The 15,969-nt window shown below is 49.0% G+C and overlaps 7 protein-coding genes and 1 non-coding gene across 8 annotated transcripts; 4 read left to right on the forward strand and 4 right to left on the reverse strand.

The window, feature by feature from the left end:
- Positions 1-24: 24 nt before the first annotated feature.
- On the forward strand, positions 25-1,727 carry V1508DRAFT_438276 (eIF3 subunit 6 N terminal domain-containing protein). The gene is made up of 3 exons (XM_066942171.1): positions 25-475; positions 528-632; positions 684-1,727. Exons 1-3 carry the CDS (start codon positions 98-100, stop codon positions 1,566-1,568), a joined length of 1,368 nt encoding a protein of 455 aa, XP_066797063.1. The 5' UTR covers positions 25-97; the 3' UTR covers positions 1,569-1,727.
- On the reverse strand, positions 1,630-4,657 carry V1508DRAFT_383551 (uncharacterized protein). The gene is made up of 2 exons (XM_066937745.1): positions 3,345-4,657; positions 1,630-3,292 (listed from the first exon to the last, which is right to left on the reverse strand). Exons 1-2 carry the CDS (start codon positions 4,493-4,495, stop codon positions 1,846-1,848), a joined length of 2,598 nt encoding a protein of 865 aa, XP_066797064.1. The 5' UTR covers positions 4,496-4,657; the 3' UTR covers positions 1,630-1,845.
- A 139-nt stretch (positions 4,658-4,796) lies between these two features.
- Positions 4,797-6,189, forward strand: V1508DRAFT_413800 (uncharacterized protein). The gene has a single exon (XM_066939828.1). It carries the CDS (start codon positions 4,870-4,872, stop codon positions 5,860-5,862), a length of 993 nt encoding a protein of 330 aa, XP_066797065.1. The 5' UTR covers positions 4,797-4,869; the 3' UTR covers positions 5,863-6,189.
- A 35-nt stretch (positions 6,190-6,224) lies between these two features.
- V1508DRAFT_413801 (tRNA-specific 2-thiouridylase) lies at positions 6,225-8,021 on the forward strand. The gene has a single exon (XM_066939829.1). It carries the CDS (start codon positions 6,388-6,390, stop codon positions 7,915-7,917), a length of 1,530 nt encoding a protein of 509 aa, XP_066797066.1. The 5' UTR covers positions 6,225-6,387; the 3' UTR covers positions 7,918-8,021.
- Positions 8,022-8,094: 73 nt separating this feature from the next.
- On the reverse strand, positions 8,095-8,167 carry V1508DRAFT_t30. Its single transcript has one exon. It is a non-coding gene; the product is annotated as a tRNA-Thr (tRNA).
- A 116-nt stretch (positions 8,168-8,283) lies between these two features.
- On the forward strand, positions 8,284-9,570 carry V1508DRAFT_413803 (mitochondrial 18 KDa protein-domain-containing protein). The gene is made up of 4 exons (XM_066939830.1): positions 8,284-8,728; positions 8,841-8,987; positions 9,040-9,192; positions 9,247-9,570. Exons 1-4 carry the CDS (start codon positions 8,597-8,599, stop codon positions 9,439-9,441), a joined length of 627 nt encoding a protein of 208 aa, XP_066797067.1. The 5' UTR covers positions 8,284-8,596; the 3' UTR covers positions 9,442-9,570.
- V1508DRAFT_413806 (ribonucleotide reductase) lies at positions 9,482-12,723 on the reverse strand. Its single transcript, XM_066939831.1, has 4 exons — positions 12,614-12,723; positions 12,528-12,559; positions 12,263-12,388; positions 9,482-12,184 (listed from the first exon to the last, which is right to left on the reverse strand). Exons 1-4 carry the CDS (start codon positions 12,630-12,632, stop codon positions 9,677-9,679), a joined length of 2,685 nt encoding a protein of 894 aa, XP_066797068.1. The 5' UTR covers positions 12,633-12,723; the 3' UTR covers positions 9,482-9,676.
- A 748-nt stretch (positions 12,724-13,471) lies between these two features.
- On the reverse strand, positions 13,472-15,849 carry V1508DRAFT_413807 (uncharacterized protein). The gene has a single exon (XM_066939832.1). It carries the CDS (start codon positions 15,596-15,598, stop codon positions 13,697-13,699), a length of 1,902 nt encoding a protein of 633 aa, XP_066797069.1. The 5' UTR covers positions 15,599-15,849; the 3' UTR covers positions 13,472-13,696.
- Between the last annotated feature and the right edge of the window lie 120 nt (positions 15,850-15,969).

The following is a 15,969-nucleotide window of genomic DNA, read 5'->3' on the forward strand; positions in this document are numbered from 1 at the left end:
AAAAGAAATTTTTATCAAACATTAGCAGCAAAGAAAACGAACTGTGATAGTCCACAGTCGATCCATTTTTTATACTATTCTAGTCGACTGTTTAAATATGCCATCGACAACTACGTCATACGATCTCGTCCCGCGGATCCTGCCATACCTGGACCGCCTGCTCATCTTCGCGCTGCTCGAGCACCTGTCGGAGCAGAAGCTGTACCCTGCCGAGGTGCTGCTACAGGCCAAGTACGATGTCATGAAAGATACAAATATGATGGATTACATCTCCGAGACGTACAAAGCTATACATGGCGAGGATGCGACTGTTCCACAGGAAATTACGGAGCGGCGAAAAGTCGTGTTGGAGAAGCTTGTTGAGTTTGAGAAGAAGGCAGAGAAGATGTTGGAGATTGTGCGGAATCCTGAGGTTGTTAATGCGCTGCGGTCGGATCCGGCGCAGAATTTTAGCTATGTGAAGGATAATTATGGTGTATGTGTTCGTGTTAGTTAGGATGAGAATCGGCTGGCTGATTCGTCGTTAGGTTACTCCTGAGATGGTCGACATTCTGTACCATTACGGTAAATTCCAGTACAACTGCGGCAAGTACGCTGAAGCTGCTGAGCATTTGTATCAATTCCGGACGCTGGTATGTACGGATCTCAAGATCCTGCATAATTGCCGCTAATAGGACAACTAGTCAAACGACACTGAGCTCGTGATTTCCGCGACCTGGGGCAAGCTCGCCGCCGAAATCATGACACTGCAGTGGGAAAACGCAGTCAGCGAGCTTCTCAAGCTCAAGGAACTCATCGACCAAAAGTCGTTCACAGACCCACTAGTCCAACTCAACCACCGAACCTGGCTCATCCACTGGGCCCTCTTCTTCTTCTTCAATGCCGAGACCGGTCGCGAAAAGCTTACAGACCTCTTCCTGTCGTCCGCATACCTGAACGCCATCCAAACCTCCTGCCCATGGATCTTACGATACGTGACCGTGACCGTCCTAACGTCCCGCAACGCACGCAAGACTGCCGCCGGCCGATCTTCGACATATGCGACATACCAAAAGCAAATCCGCGAACTCGTGCGCGTGATCAAGCAAGAGCGTTACGAATACTCTGACGCCGTCACAGATTTTGTCTACGCGCTCTATGTCGACTTTGACTTTGAAGAAGCCCAGACCAAGCTCGCCGAGTCTGCCGACGTCGTCAAAACAGATCCGTTCCTGGTCGGTTCCGCGGACGAGTTTTTGGAGTCTGCGCGCCATCTCGTTTCCGAGCTGTATTGCCAGATTCACCAAAGGATCGATATTCGGGATTTATCCGCGCGTTTGAACCTATCCACCGAGGAAGGGGAGAAATGGATTGTCAACTTAATTCGGGACACGCGGGTCGACGCAAAGATTGATTTTTCAGAAGGAACTGTCATCATGAATCACCCACCACAGTCCGTATACCAGCAGGTCATTGAGCGCACAAAGGGGCTCAGTTTCCGGACAAACCAGGTCCTCGCGCATATGCTCACAACTCGGAACGCGACTGCGGCCGTGAATGGAGCAGAAGGTGGCGAGGCTCAGGAGTAATGTGCAAGGCTGGAGAAAGTTAGAAAGGTTCTTGGGTTGTGTATAGAGCGAACTTAGGTGGCTTTCTTGTAATTTATAGTCATCTTTCTTGTTAATCATCAAGTGGGGATTGCGCGATGGAATATACTTCACGATCATGCATGAGGCGTCATATACTATACATCACATAAACACACAATTCGTGGTTTCGAGGTGCTTGAACCTCTATGGTGCAACGAAACTCGGTACATATTACATAAGCCGAACCTTTTTTCATAAGTATGTACTCTCCAATGACCTAATCTATTAAATACTCAATATCGGGAATTGATTCGACAATTTTGCGCACAATTTGATCTTCCCGCATCTTCGCATCCGTTAATTTCGGAGCTGTGGGCGAGAGCATCATAGTTCCATGTCTAGAGACAGTACCTTCGACATGGATAGTAGGTCGTACATCAGTAGTCGACGACGCGGATGACGAAGACGACGATGAGAGATACATTGATGATGCGGGTGACGATGGTTTTGGTGGTGGGATATATATTGCGGACATGTGTTTTGGTTGGTGGTGATGATGGTGAACGACGCGCGGATGCGTGTGCGCGTGGACTTCGTAGTTGGAGGAATGGTGCGATGAGGAGGATCGAGATGTTATCGATGGACGTAGCTCGGTTTCTTGCGTTGGCTGTGGGGCTTGGTCTGGCTGTGGAGCTCCGAGATCATCATTGATGTCGGGAGTCGGTCCTTGGAGGCCAGGCACGGCTGGAGTTCCCATCATGTCCCCCCAATCGTCGTTATCTTCGATAGTAGCTACGGTAGATGTGGTTGGCGCTACAGACGTCGGCTGCAGTAGCTGGCCTGACGCAAACGTTGGCTGCCTTGGTTGCAGCGGCTCAATTGATAGTCCGTCTGTGGCAGTTTTTGTCGGACTGCCTAGTTGAGATGACTTTTTCGGTGATAGTTGGGCTGGCTGCGCCGACGCGCTTCCGTTCATTACCGGCTTTGGGCCCCAAATATCGTCAGCGAAATCGTCACCGAACGACGTGGTCTCCGTATCGAGCTGCAACTTTGGACGGTGAATCGGTATTGGCGCACTCTCGGACTCAGTGAAATCACCCCAATCATCCACACTGTCATCCTCTTGAGTAATAGTGGCTGGACCTGACAGCGACTGCGACGTCATAGTAGGTTGCAAAGCTGTTGACGGCATAGATGGCGTAATCGGAATCTGATTAAAAACGGGCTGTACGGGTGCCTGTACTGGCGAAAAAGAAGACGGTGCGCTAACCCATACGCCACTACCAGCGTCGTCATGCCAGCTAAACGAAATATCAGGAGCCTCAGTTTTCGCCGACGCTGGACCAGAACTCGTCATCCGCTTAAACCGTGGAGACGCTAACATAGGGCCATCACTTGGACCTCGATCCATTGCAGGGGCAGTAGTCATGGATTCAATGCCGACAAAATGGGTGGGGCTACTCGGGCCTTGGACATCCACGTTATCCCAATCGAACATCCCTATAATGTCTTTCCGCTTGTTCTTCCATTCTCCGATTACACTCTGGACTCGAGCTTGTATTTCTGTGTGCTTCCATTTCACACGAATGCCGTCATCCACCGACTGCGAAGATGATGTGTTGATTGAGGACGCAGGAGAGGACGGGCGAGGAGGAGTAGATACGCGCGTAGTCGGGGTGAAGAATTGACGGGTCGGGCGCGTTAGCATGCCGCTCAATTTCCTCCTAAGCTTAGTTAATATTGGTTCTATATAGATGTTAAACTACGTTGTCATACGCTCTTCCAAAACTGAGTAGGGTGGGCGCAACTTGCGAGTCCGAGAAATAATTTGCTATACTATCGCGGTCACTATCGATAACCGTAGGCATAGGAAAAATATCTGGAAGCAATTCATTAGTCGACCGTGGCGCTTTCTCCGGTTCTGGCGCAAAAGGATTGGAGAACGCAAAATCGTCAGAACTGTCCGCGCTAAGTCCATCTGGCTCCGCGAATAGTGAAACCGGCCGGCTTATATCTGGTGCGGGAATGATTCGAGATGATTGTGACGTCTTCCATTCATCTTGTGGTTTAGAATCGGTGGGTCCAAGCATCTTCTCTGGCACCTCATCATGGCGCTCAGTCAGAGTCTCGATAAGAGTGTGATCTGACGGATCATTTGGTTTAGCTGCCGTATCCGCATTTTGGTCAGCATTATCGCCCAAATCTTGCTCCGCTTTGGTTTCGGTGTAATTCACCTCTTCTTGGGCTCCAACTTGTGCTTGGTCGACACGCTCTCCACTTGAAGTTCCTGTCGTTTCTATCACTTGCTGGGGTACCATGCTCTCCCTGAGCCCTTCTGTAAATTCCAACTCCCCTTCCTTAGCGCCGTCGGTATTCGTGTCCGACTGCTGCTCTTCCAAAATGTTTGGCTGAATAGGTTCCTCCACAACATTGTCCATATCTCCAGGGGAAGTATTGATATCATGAGAAACTAGTTCAGGCGAGCTCTTCGCCTGGGTTGATATAATGTTCGCTACATGTTTCTCATGTTTGGAAGCGTCGCCTATAGGGCTCCGGTGCAGTTTCGCGCCTTCCATAGCCACTTTGTTGACTTCGGCTTGTCCAGGGATTGATTCGCTGACTGTCAGTGGCACATCTGGAACTTCCTTCTGAGGTGATATCTTTCGCTCCGGAGACACAATTGGCCTAAATGCGTCTGGAGGCGGCGACACCGCGGTTGCCCATGGATCGCTCTCATTATCCTCAGCAGTCGGCTGGTTATCGTTCACCGAGGTCTGCACCCTCTTCACGTCAACATTCCCTAAAACGCTCCGCGAATGAGCCGGAGCCGTATCAGACCAATCGGGAATCACATCGCCAAGAGCCCACGCTGAAGTGGACGCCGGCTCGGCAGACGAGGACGACGCGAAGGAGCTCCATGGGTCCATGACAATGCTACCTTGCGCGTCGGGCCGGCCTATGAGTTGTTGTGCATCGGCGTCTGCTCAGAGATCAATCGCAACTGTGATCTCGCGTGCGACCCGTTTGGTCGCTATTATGATGAAATTCAGATATGTGTTGACTGTGGTAGTCTCGAGATGCAGTGAGCTTGAGCGCCGCCGGGTCCGCCCTGCACCACCAACCCCTTATATACAAGCTGCGCACCAACCCCTTAATGCATTTTGTAATCCACTAGACCCTTATAGGAAGAAGCGCTCGCCACGATGCCATTAGTAAATGAAATCTACACAAAAAATTTTGCGTGTACGATATAATTCCTCCACTGCAGCAATACTTGCTGCAATCTTGCTCCGAGTTAGGAATGCCACTTACAACGGCGCCAGAAGTTCAGGCCGGCGTGCCTACAGACCCAGACGCTCTCCTCGCGATGCTTTCGCTCAATCGAAAGGCGCGTATTACGACTGAGGGGCCCACGACAGACGACGAAGACGACGAGGTCGAGCTCGTGGATGACATCGACGACATCGACGACGGGAGCGCAACTGTCAGCATCGCGTCTGCCTCCCAGCCCAGGACGACTCCATCATCACCTCTTGCCGGCGGCAGTTCAAAGTCCGCCTCACAGCATCTGGCATACACCCATCCTCACCTTGGCACAACATCCGCTGCGGCCGTGAAGATATCACGTCCAGCATCGCCATATACACTGAATCCGCCAATCGACTTTGACGGCTTATCTTGGCCCTCAATTGGAACTCGTGAAAGACTCGAAGCTACGCCAGAGGAGACAGCGGCAAAAATTGGTAGAATTGCTGATGCTGTTCGTATCATTCTCACCGAGATAGGGGAGGATCCCACGAGAGAGGGTTTGTTGTCTACTCCGGAGAGGTATGCAAAGGCAATCATGTTTTTCACCAAAGGCTACGAACAGAACATTCGAAACGTCATCAATCGCGCGGTATTCGAAGAAGACCACGATGAGATGGTCGTAGTGAAGGATATCCCGGTATTCTCACTCTGCGAACATCACATGGTTCCATTCACCGGAACCATGTCCATTGGCTACATTCCCAATTCCCGCGTTCTCGGTCTCTCGAAGCTGGCCCGTATTGCGGAGATGTTTGCGCGTCGTCTGCAAGTACAAGAGCGACTCACCAAACAAGTCGCACTCGCGGTCTGGGAAATTTTGAGACCTCAGGGTGTCGCTGTGGTTATGGAGGCATCCCATATGTGCATGGTTATGCGAGGAGTGCAAAAACCGGGAAGCACAACTGTCACCAGCTGCATGCTCGGTCGATTCCGAGAAGCACAAAAGACGCGAGAAGAGTTTTTCTCTCTGTTGGGTCGCAGGTAGTCTTTCTAATCTGTGTAATTGTACTATTGCTGAATTTTGTTTTCTCTTAACTGTGTTTGCATTTTCATTGCAGAACTGCAAATTTTTTTTAGGTTTGTCTTTTTTTGCTTATGGGATCGGAAAATTGGGCTAAAAGGTCGGGAGGTGGAGCTTCAACAGCATTTGGTTTTGGGTCGTGATATTCATTCAACCGTGTATATTTACTGTCTATTTATTGATTTTTTTATGCCTATTAGACGTTCAGTTTCAGGAATTCGATATGTGTATATGAGTACAGATATAGTTAATGCAGAATAATGTATATATTAGTTCTGGAACTTTTGGATTTAGCATGACTGAAGTTTGTGGCTATAGTCGCCAAACTTTATACTGTTAGATGGGTCATCTACGGGATAGATAATCTGATAATAGGGCCGGTTGGTGCGGCTCCCAAGAAATCTTCAGAACTCCCAAAGGCGCAGGAATTTCATCTTCTTCACATATATATATTTGTACATTGTGTCTACGTACCGGGTTCAATTCAGGATGCGTAATCCGCGTCCGCGCATCTACCGGTCAGTATTTGGCTCAGATCTTTTCCTGCCACCAGTTTTACCACGCAACCCACCACAAGTCCGATGCCAGTTCGCCCGCTACAGCAATGATTCCTCGCCATATGCGGATCCGGTCCCCAGCCCCGACGACTCCATATTCGTGGCAATGTCCGGCGGTGTGGATTCTTCTTTCGTGGCTCACCTTCTCGCAAACAAATACACTAATGTCACCGGTGTGTACATGGCGAACTGGACACAACCGCGGACGCCAAGGCATGAAATCAAGAGACCAATTTCACATCGGATTAGCAAAAATCTTGAACGGCTCCGCCAGTACCTTGAGGAGGAAGAACAGCGGAATAAAGAGTCTATGGAAACAGGAGCGTCATGTACGGAGACGGAATGGAACGACGTGTGCGGTGTGTGTCAGGACCTGCAGATTCCCGCTATTCGTATTAATCTTGAGAAGGAGTATTGGACGGAGGTGTTTCAACCCATGATCGACAGATATTCAATCGGTCGGACGCCGAACCCGGATGTGGATTGTAATAGGTATATTAAGTTCGGAAAGCTGTACGATCTAATCGAGAACACTGCGAATCAGCAGGGCGCGTCGAAGTGGTGGCTTGCTACTGGGCATTATGCCAGAACGGCGATTCATAAGGAAACTGGCCGAACGCGTTTACTAAAACCGAAAGATCAGACCAAAGATCAGACATTTTATTTGGCCACTGTGTTACGGTCACGATTGCACAATGTTTTGTTTCCGATGCATCAGTACACCAAAAAGGAAGTCCGCGAGCTTGCGATCAAAATGAAAATTAGGACAGCGTATAAACCAGACTCACAAGGGCTATGTTTTGTGCAGCCCACTGTGTCGGCCAAAGCTGCGGAGCAGGCTTTCCGGGAAGGAAGAAAGATTTCGAGCAGCACGAGCGGGTATCGGCATTTCAGAGATTTCCTGAGCGAATATATACCCGAGAAAGAAGGTAACATAGTGACATACAAGGGAGTTGTCGTAGGCAAACATCCCGGTCTTTGGTCAGCTACCATTGGCCAGAGAAATGGGATCACAACAGGCAAAATAAAGGGGCACGAAGAGGATGGTCCATGGTACGTCATCGAGAAGCGACAAGAGACGAATGAGATTGTTATCGCGCCTGGCCGTAATAATCAATGGCTCTTGTCATCTGCTATGACCTGTACCGAATGGTCCTGGCTTGTCGACGACGAGAAAATTTCAGAGGTTTACGAATTAGCCAAACATGGCCAACTCACTGTCCGATGCAGACCACTACAAAATCCTATGATAACAATAAAACAGATTGAGGATTTGGGAAATGGGAATATCAGACTCGAGTTTATTGGTAGTGCGCATGGAATCGCGCAAGGCCAATACGGAGTATTGTACCATAGAGATATAGTGCTTGGCGGTGGGCGCACGGAATCCATCGAGCTAGCATATAGAGAGAATTTACAACCAGTGGAGACGGAGCAAGAGCCACATAGTAGAGTGGCTTGAATGAGTTTGTATATTAATGGATGTTCTTTTGAATGTACATAAATCTATTCTCGTGAGTTTCAGGCATTAACAATAATGCCATTAATGTATTGTCCAACCACCAACCTTTTCAAGCACTCTATATAATTAAGAACGAAAGCGGCCGGGCAGAAAAATAACACAAATGCAGCAAAAAAATGCCTTGAAACGGATTCGAACCGATGATCTCAGCATTACTAGTGCTGCGCCTTACCAACTTGGCCATCAAGGCTTTCTATGTACACAATAGAATTGAGACTCACAATGCAAATATCTGGGTTAGGGTAATTCAGAACTTGGTAATACTTTAAAAGGTAATGCTTTGGAAAGGAAAAAGGTGAGAGCTTCAAACTGGAATAAACGTATTTGACAGATATATTCTCTTACAGCATTTTGTTTCTGAGCCAGAACGAAATACGAAGTTGGACATCGGGGTTTCGTAGCTCCGAGACGCCGCAATTGTAGGGAGTTCTCGGAAGAAATTGTACCCGGTATTGCGGGACTGCGAATTAGGGCCGTTGGCATTTTGTTGCTGACGAGCTTCAGCAGCCAGAGTAAAATATAAAGATATAGATCCCGTTCCTACGGAACTTTAAGAGGGGGATTGACAGCATAATTAGAGGACTGAATATTTAGACATATAGACGAAATATAAGTTGCCATGCCGGACTCGAGTATTGAGAAGAAGGTCGAAGCCAAAGTGGATAAGGCGGCCCATGACATTGCCAGTGGAGAGGCGCCAGAAAGTACGGAGTCGAACCTGCGATATGCAGCCTATGCGAATCGATTACGGGTATGCTTTGAACGTCTTTGTGTTACTTTGTTGATAACTAAGACTGGATTTAGACTGTATGGAACACCTTATATCACGCTTGATTTGGGCATGAAGGGCTGATTGGAGATAGATCGTGTTGGCTGCGCAAAGATATGTCGCATATACATCTGATATTGGTGAATCTTTTCGTCCCGTCGTCAATCCTGTGGTCGTCTCGGCTGCTTATGGTATCAGCTGGTCCTACGTTCTCGGTGATGTCGCATATGAGGGGTACAAGGTACTCAGCTTAATTGTACCAGCCGTGATATCCGATACTAACGGCGGGTTAGGCCCACTTGAGAGAACAGGAATTTTTGGCGTCTGAAGCAAGAGGGGACGATTTGACCGGCAAAGAGAAGCCTAACTGGCAGTTGACTGTATTGCAGCGCGGTGTCTTCCAGAGCATAGCAAGTATGGGTCTGCCCGCGTTTACAATTCATTCGGTGCGTCATATATTATGTGTCATTGCATTAATACGAGACTGACTGTGAGAATAGACGGTGAAGTATTCCGGAAGGGCGATGAAGAATGTCAAGAACGTCCGAATAAGGACATGGGCACCTGTTGGGCTTGGCCTAGCAGTCGTCCCAGCGTTACCATACTTGTTCGACGCGCCAGTTGAGGAGGCCGTTGAATGGGTTTTCACTCAAGGCAAGGCCGCGTATAAAGACTTCAGTAAGAAGGATTTGTAACTGTTTGTAATCACATAGATATAGTTAGTCAGGATAGATGTGAAATCTGAAAGAGTATATTTAAACGATATTTGCATGACATTGTGAACCTTAATGTGATCAGCAACATAAATAAAACAGAACAAACCGAATCCCGGACAAACAAATTTTAATGAAATTCTCGACACAATCTATCACGAACTATCGTACACCGCCCAGCTAAACCAAGACACAACTATGTGATGACAAATTTAGTCTAACCAGAGCACATCTCGCAAGCTTCCTTGTTCTCTATAGAGCACTGGAGAGCCTTGTCGTTGTAGATATCATATTCCTCGGCAGTCATCTCACCTTTGTCTACCTTCTCCGCCATCTCAGCACGCTTTCGGGACAGCAAACCGCCAACAGGCTTCTTCGGAGCGGGAGACTCCTCGATTACATGAGTCGAAGGTGTGGTCTGTTCATCTTCGGATGAGACAGCAACGGTGACCTCCTCAGCTGGCTCAGCCACGGGAAGGCCTTGGTTCATATAGTACGACGCGGGCGAGCGGCGGGCATTCTCGCCAGTCATCTTGACGGGAGTGGATACCTTGTTGCCCTGTCTGAAAGTCTTGCGACCGCCGAGAGCAACAGTCTTAGCGATATTACTGTCAACAACCTTGAGAGCTTCCTGGTCGACGGTAAACTGGATTGGCGCGCTGGCGGCCATTGTGCGGAGATAGTACATGCCAGTCTTGAGACCCTTTTTCCAGCCATAGAAATGCATGCTAGTGAGCTTACCCATAGTAGGGTTCTTGATATGGATGTTCAAACTCTGGCTCTGGTCAATGTACGGTGATCTATCAGCAGCCATGTCAATAATATGTTTCTGAGAAATCTCCCAGACTGTCTTGTAAAGAGCTTTGACGTCAGCGGGGATGTTGGGGATGTTCTGGATCGAACCGTTGTCCGCGATTATACGGTTCTTCATGTTATCAGACCAGAGACCCATATCGACGAGATCTCTCAACAGCCAGGGGTTCACAATCTGGAACTCGCCGGCGAGGACACGACGAGAGTAGATGTTCGAAGTGTATGGTTCAAAGCACTCGTTAAAGCCGAGAATCTGAGAAGTAGACGCAGTAGGCATCGGAGCGACGAGCAGCGAGTTGCGCATGCCGTACTGCGCGAGACTGTCTTTGAGCTCGTCCCAGTCCCACAAATCAGACGGCGTGACATTCCACAGGTCGAACTGGAGCAAGCCCTTGGAAGCAGGAGATCCCGGGAAAGACTCATAGTGACCAAGGTCTTTGGCGAGTTCGATTGAAGCCTCGACTGCACCGTGGTAGATAGTCTCGAATATCTGGATATTGAGCTGTTTCGCACCAGGAGAGTCAAACGGAAGACGGAGAGCAAGGAAGGCATCAGCCAAACCTTGGACGCCGACAGCAATAGGTCGATGCTTCATGTTACTCTTTCGAGACTCGGGGACAGGGTACATGTTAATGTCAATAATCTTGTTCAAATTGCGGACCACAACCTTTGTGACCTCATGAAGACGATTGAAATTGTACCACGATCCCTCATTGTCATGTTCAATGAAGGAAGGAAGAGCGAGTGAAGCAAGATTGCAGACAGCAACCTCATCGGGAGAAGAGTATTCGACAATCTCTGTGCAAAGGTTCGACGACTTAATGGTACCAAGATTCTGCTGGTTCGACTTGCGGTTGCAGGCATCCTTGTAAAGCATGAATGGATTACCGGTCTCCGTCTGAGCCTCAAGGATAGAGTACCAGAGCTTCTGAGCCTTGATAACCTTCTTGGCACGGCCCTCCTTCTCGTAGCGCTCATAAAGAGCCACAAATTCCTCGCCCCAGACGTCGGCCAAACCTGGAGCCTCGCTAGGACAGAACAAAGACCAATCCCCATTGGCCTCAACACGCTGCATGAACAAGTCTGGGATCCAGAGAGCATAAAACAAATCACGCGCGCGAACTTCCTCTTTGCCATGGTTCTTGCGGAGATCGATAAATTCAAAGACGTCTGCATGCCATGGCTCTAGGTAAATGGCGAACGCACCAGGACGCTTGTTGCCACCCTGATCAACATAACGAGCAGTGTTATTGAAAACACGAAGCATAGGAATGATACCATTTGAAGTGCCGTTAGTGCCCGCAATGTAGGAACCAGTGGCGCGGATGTTATGAATGTTCAGACCAATCCCACCAGCAGTCTTGGAAATGAGCGCGCAGGTCTTGAGCGTATCGTAGATACCTTCGATTGAGTCCTCCTTCATCGAAACTAAAAAGCAGGAAGACAGCTGCGGCTGGGGAGTACCGGCATTGTAGAGAGTAGGCGATCCGTGAGTGAAGTATCGCTGCGACATGAGGTTGTAGGTTTCAATGGCCTTCTCGATATCGTCACCATGGATACCAACGGCGACACGCATAATCATATGCTGGGGGCGCTCGGCAACCTTGCCGTTGATACGGAGAAGGTACGATCGCTCGAGTGTCTTGAATCCGAAATAGTTGTATTGGAAGTCTCGGTCGTAGACAATAGCGGAATTAAGCTCGTCAGCATGCTTTTGAATGATATTAAAGATGGGCTCCGAAATCATAGGCGAGTGTTTGCCATTCTTCGGGTTGATGTAGTGGTAAAGATCGGATATGACATGCGAAAACTGCTTCGTGGTCTGCTTGTGAAGATTAGAAATGGCAATACGCGCAGCAAGCACTGCATAGTCGGGATGCGCGGTAGTTAAGTATGCAGCAGTCTCTGCGGCCTAAATATCAATTAACCACTGGCCTAGTGGACAAAAGACGCGTCAAATGGCGTCACCGCATCATAAAATCCAACTTACCAAATTATCCAACTCAACAGTAGTAACACCCTGATACACGCCGGAGATGATCTTCTGAGTGATGGCGGCTGCATCGACGTGTTCCGTGTCAAGACCGTAGCACAGACGTGACACACGCGCCGTGATCTGTGGCCAAAAGTTAGCACAGTTGAAGCAGTACAGCACATAACTATTCACAACACAATTCAGTTCCCAACATGTAATTGAGAACTGCGAGGACTGAATGATGTGATCTCATATGTGAGATGGACAGGTGCAGACATACCTTGTCAAACTGGACACGTTCTTTCCTTCCGTCTGAGAAATTAATCAGCACAGGTTAAGCACGCGGGTCGACGATGCAGAACTCACCTCTCTTATACACGAACATGATATATTAATGCAAAGAAATGAGAATGCAAATTAGCCCTGGTAGTGGCCGGCGATGGACAGGAGCAATGGGCAGTGGTAGTGGAGAAGACGAAGACGTGGTGGGAGAGGTGGGATGTGGCTTACAGATTTACTTTTATACGACCGCGCGTGCCATTTAGTAAGCGGGTCTGCACGCGTCAGTCGCGCGTCTGCCTCGAACAAATCACACGCCGCAGCCTGGGCTCCCTGCCCCCCCAGGCGCGTCAACAAAAGAGCCTGCTCCATATCCGAGTATCCCCAGCCTTACAGAATGTATTTCCGCTTCCAGCTCTGCTGCTGGCTGTTCATTGCTCTCATCCTTTCATCATTCTACTTTGCTCGATGGAGCTCACTTCATATCTGGCCTCTAACAAATTCCATATGACTACTAATTAAACTCTTGGTTTTGAACGCGCTCTGCCGATACGAAACTCGATTAAGGGACAGATGAGTCATCCTGCGGCCCCGCGTACATTGTTTACAACTCACGCCTACTGATCGCGTAAGCACGCGTTCAGATGCAATCTTGCAACGCGACGCGTTGTTTATCTGGCGCGCGATGTGGGTCTCGCTCTGTGGCTGAACATCCCGTTCGTGCCGCGGTCACACACGCGTCAAAGAGCCCGGAACTAGTGCTGCATGCACTCCTTTAAATTTTGAGATAACTTATATGATTACAGTTATCGTCATATTGCATCACGAACTCATAACTTGTTACATTTGTTCAAAACGACGATACGTCATTAAATTAGTCAATGGGCTGCATAAATTGTATGAGTGTCATGGTATGATAACTAACCCACGCCATTTTGACAGCTATTGATTAAGCAAAAAATTTTATTATAAGAACAGTCACATTTACAATAAGTGTACATGTTGGAAAGCCACAAACATTAGAAGAATTGAAACCAAGATAAGAATAGAAACTGGAAATCATCATCAAGCGCTATACCTATATTAAACCAACCACATTATACAATACAAACCACTGAAATGTTGTTACATGATCGTCATCCGGTTATACTGCAAACACGTCTATCAGCATCACGCGCCACTCGGCACCGCAATGTCGGGCCCTTCGTCATCTAGCTCGCTGCCGCTTAATTCACCGATATCGCTTCCGCTTAGATGGGAATTATCTGACGCGCCACCCTTGTCGTCCAAGGACATATTCGAAAGCGAAGGGTACTGCTGCAACAGCACCAGTGGCAGCCAACTCGTTTGCCCGTTACTCGGCGAATTGCCGACCGACAGTAGATTCCCGCTGGCGGAAGAGTATGGAGTTTGTCCGTACTGCGACTGCTGCTGCATCATCTGCATAGCCGCCGCTTGCCGTTCGCGCTGCTCTTCTTCTATTAATGGCCGAATACACTCCCGCCCGGCTTCACTTCGAAAATGTCGTCCCAAAGCGTCAGCACGCGCAAAGCGGCGGCCACAGCCCCATGTGCCCTGACCATCTGCCAGCTCGCCTTTGCACTCAAATTTCTTAATACCAGAGTGCAGACTCTCATGCCGCTTTCGATCATGCTGTCTCGCAAAAGCTTTCCCGCAGACAGAGCACTGGTATGGCCGTTCGTCAGTATGTGTGCGCAAGTGCGATCGCAGGTTATACGCCCGAGTGAATCGTTTCGGACATAGAGGGCACCCATGTGTAGACGGATTCTTTGCCACGCGCTTATTATCTCCACGGTTTTGTTGCGCCATAATGATGACTTGCTCCCTAGTGGTGGAGACTGAACCTCGACGTGATGACGTCGATGAAACTGAGACGCTTCTCCCGGTGCGGGTCGAGTTCCCAGATATCACGCTGCTGGCGTCATCGTCTAATTCTGCCCCGTCATCGTCGAAGTCTGAAATTGCATCTGAGTATGGTGACGACATAGCTCGTGTGCCAGAATGTGAGCTGGACGGTCTACTCCGCGTCGGGCCGCCGGCTTTTGGCTGCCGTCCTCTGCCTGGAGACGGAGGGAAGAGGTTATCTACCGATGGCCATATATTGACACCGATACCGGTATTAGGTTCAAGTGAACTATGGTTAACATTACCGGTGACAGAGGACTCGGAATGCGATCGACGACGTTGTAAGCCAGACGGCGGCGAAAGTGTAGCTGGATTAGACGAAGGCTGGGCTTGCGGCTCGTTGTATCCTGGCGTACGAGAGGGAGCGACTGAAATAGTAACTTGTGGCAATGGGAACGACTGCCGGCTGTCGGGATTCGGGATGTAGTTTCCATTGGCATTACCACTCGCCGCCTCCGAGTACGCGGGCTCTGAAATCGTAAAGTTGACCAGATCGTCCAGATCAAAGTCCCCTGTATTCTGAATTAATGGCGAAGCATCCGATTGGCTAGGATCGGCAGTGGGCTGGAAGTAAGGTGATGCTGCTGCAGACGAGTAATCAGAGTGAATCGAAGCAGACCTCATACGGTGATGAATGTAAGGTGAACTGCTGTAAATGTCGGATCCTGAACCGTCCGTTGTGCCTCCTCCATTCGTTCCAGGAATGCTTAGAGTGTTCGGGATTTCAGAGACTAGCAGGTCTGTTAACAAGCCCGTGTCATGGGATAGCTGCTGTGTTGATTGCGTGATCGCAGAATTGTCGAATAGCGAAAAGTCCTGGTTAATGAACTCTGGCTTCCCTGGAGTGAATGAACTGCTGGACGCGCCCGAATTTCCACTCCAAATCTGAGTAAGATCCTCCGTAGACATCAAGCCACCGTCGAATCCGGCGTCATAAGCCTCTTGGGCAAGAGCGTTCGCGCTCGGATCAAAGAATGACGGAGAATTGGCCAGCGAGGAGGCGTCAACAAAGACTTCAGGTGAATCTATGGCTCGCGGATATGGAGACGACGACCTTGATTGGTGCGCTGATAGCTGGTACTCATAGCCCATCTGGTTGTTCATGGCAATATATGGCGAAGAGCCATTATTTGAGGATCCGTCCATTAATTCGGACGAGTCTGATCAATCCTATCCCCTCTTTACTATATATGGGTAACAGGTAAGTCGTATCAGACAGTTGGATTAACTGAGTGGTCAGCTGTCTATATGATGCATCCAAAATTGGCGATGGACAGAGAAATCGTGGAGTAGTGTTCGCGACCTCACAGCGATGGGATGGATACCTACCGGCGGCTGACTTTTACAAGCGGAAGTTTAATATAAGTTTGCTTTAAGTAAGAATTGTAATTGGGGTGTCATCGGCTAAAGATCAGCGACAGCTCACAAGCTTAAATTGCCCCGCCCTGACCCTGCCTGTGATCGATCTGTCATTGGTGAGGCACCACCCGTCATTCCGTGACTTCGAGAACGTGTTG

This window comes from Lipomyces doorenjongii, assembly GCF_038497915.1.
Source record: "Lipomyces doorenjongii strain NRRL Y-27504 unplaced genomic scaffold V1508scaffold_13, whole genome shotgun sequence".
Taxonomy (NCBI): Eukaryota; Fungi; Ascomycota; class Lipomycetes; order Lipomycetales; family Lipomycetaceae; genus Lipomyces; species Lipomyces doorenjongii.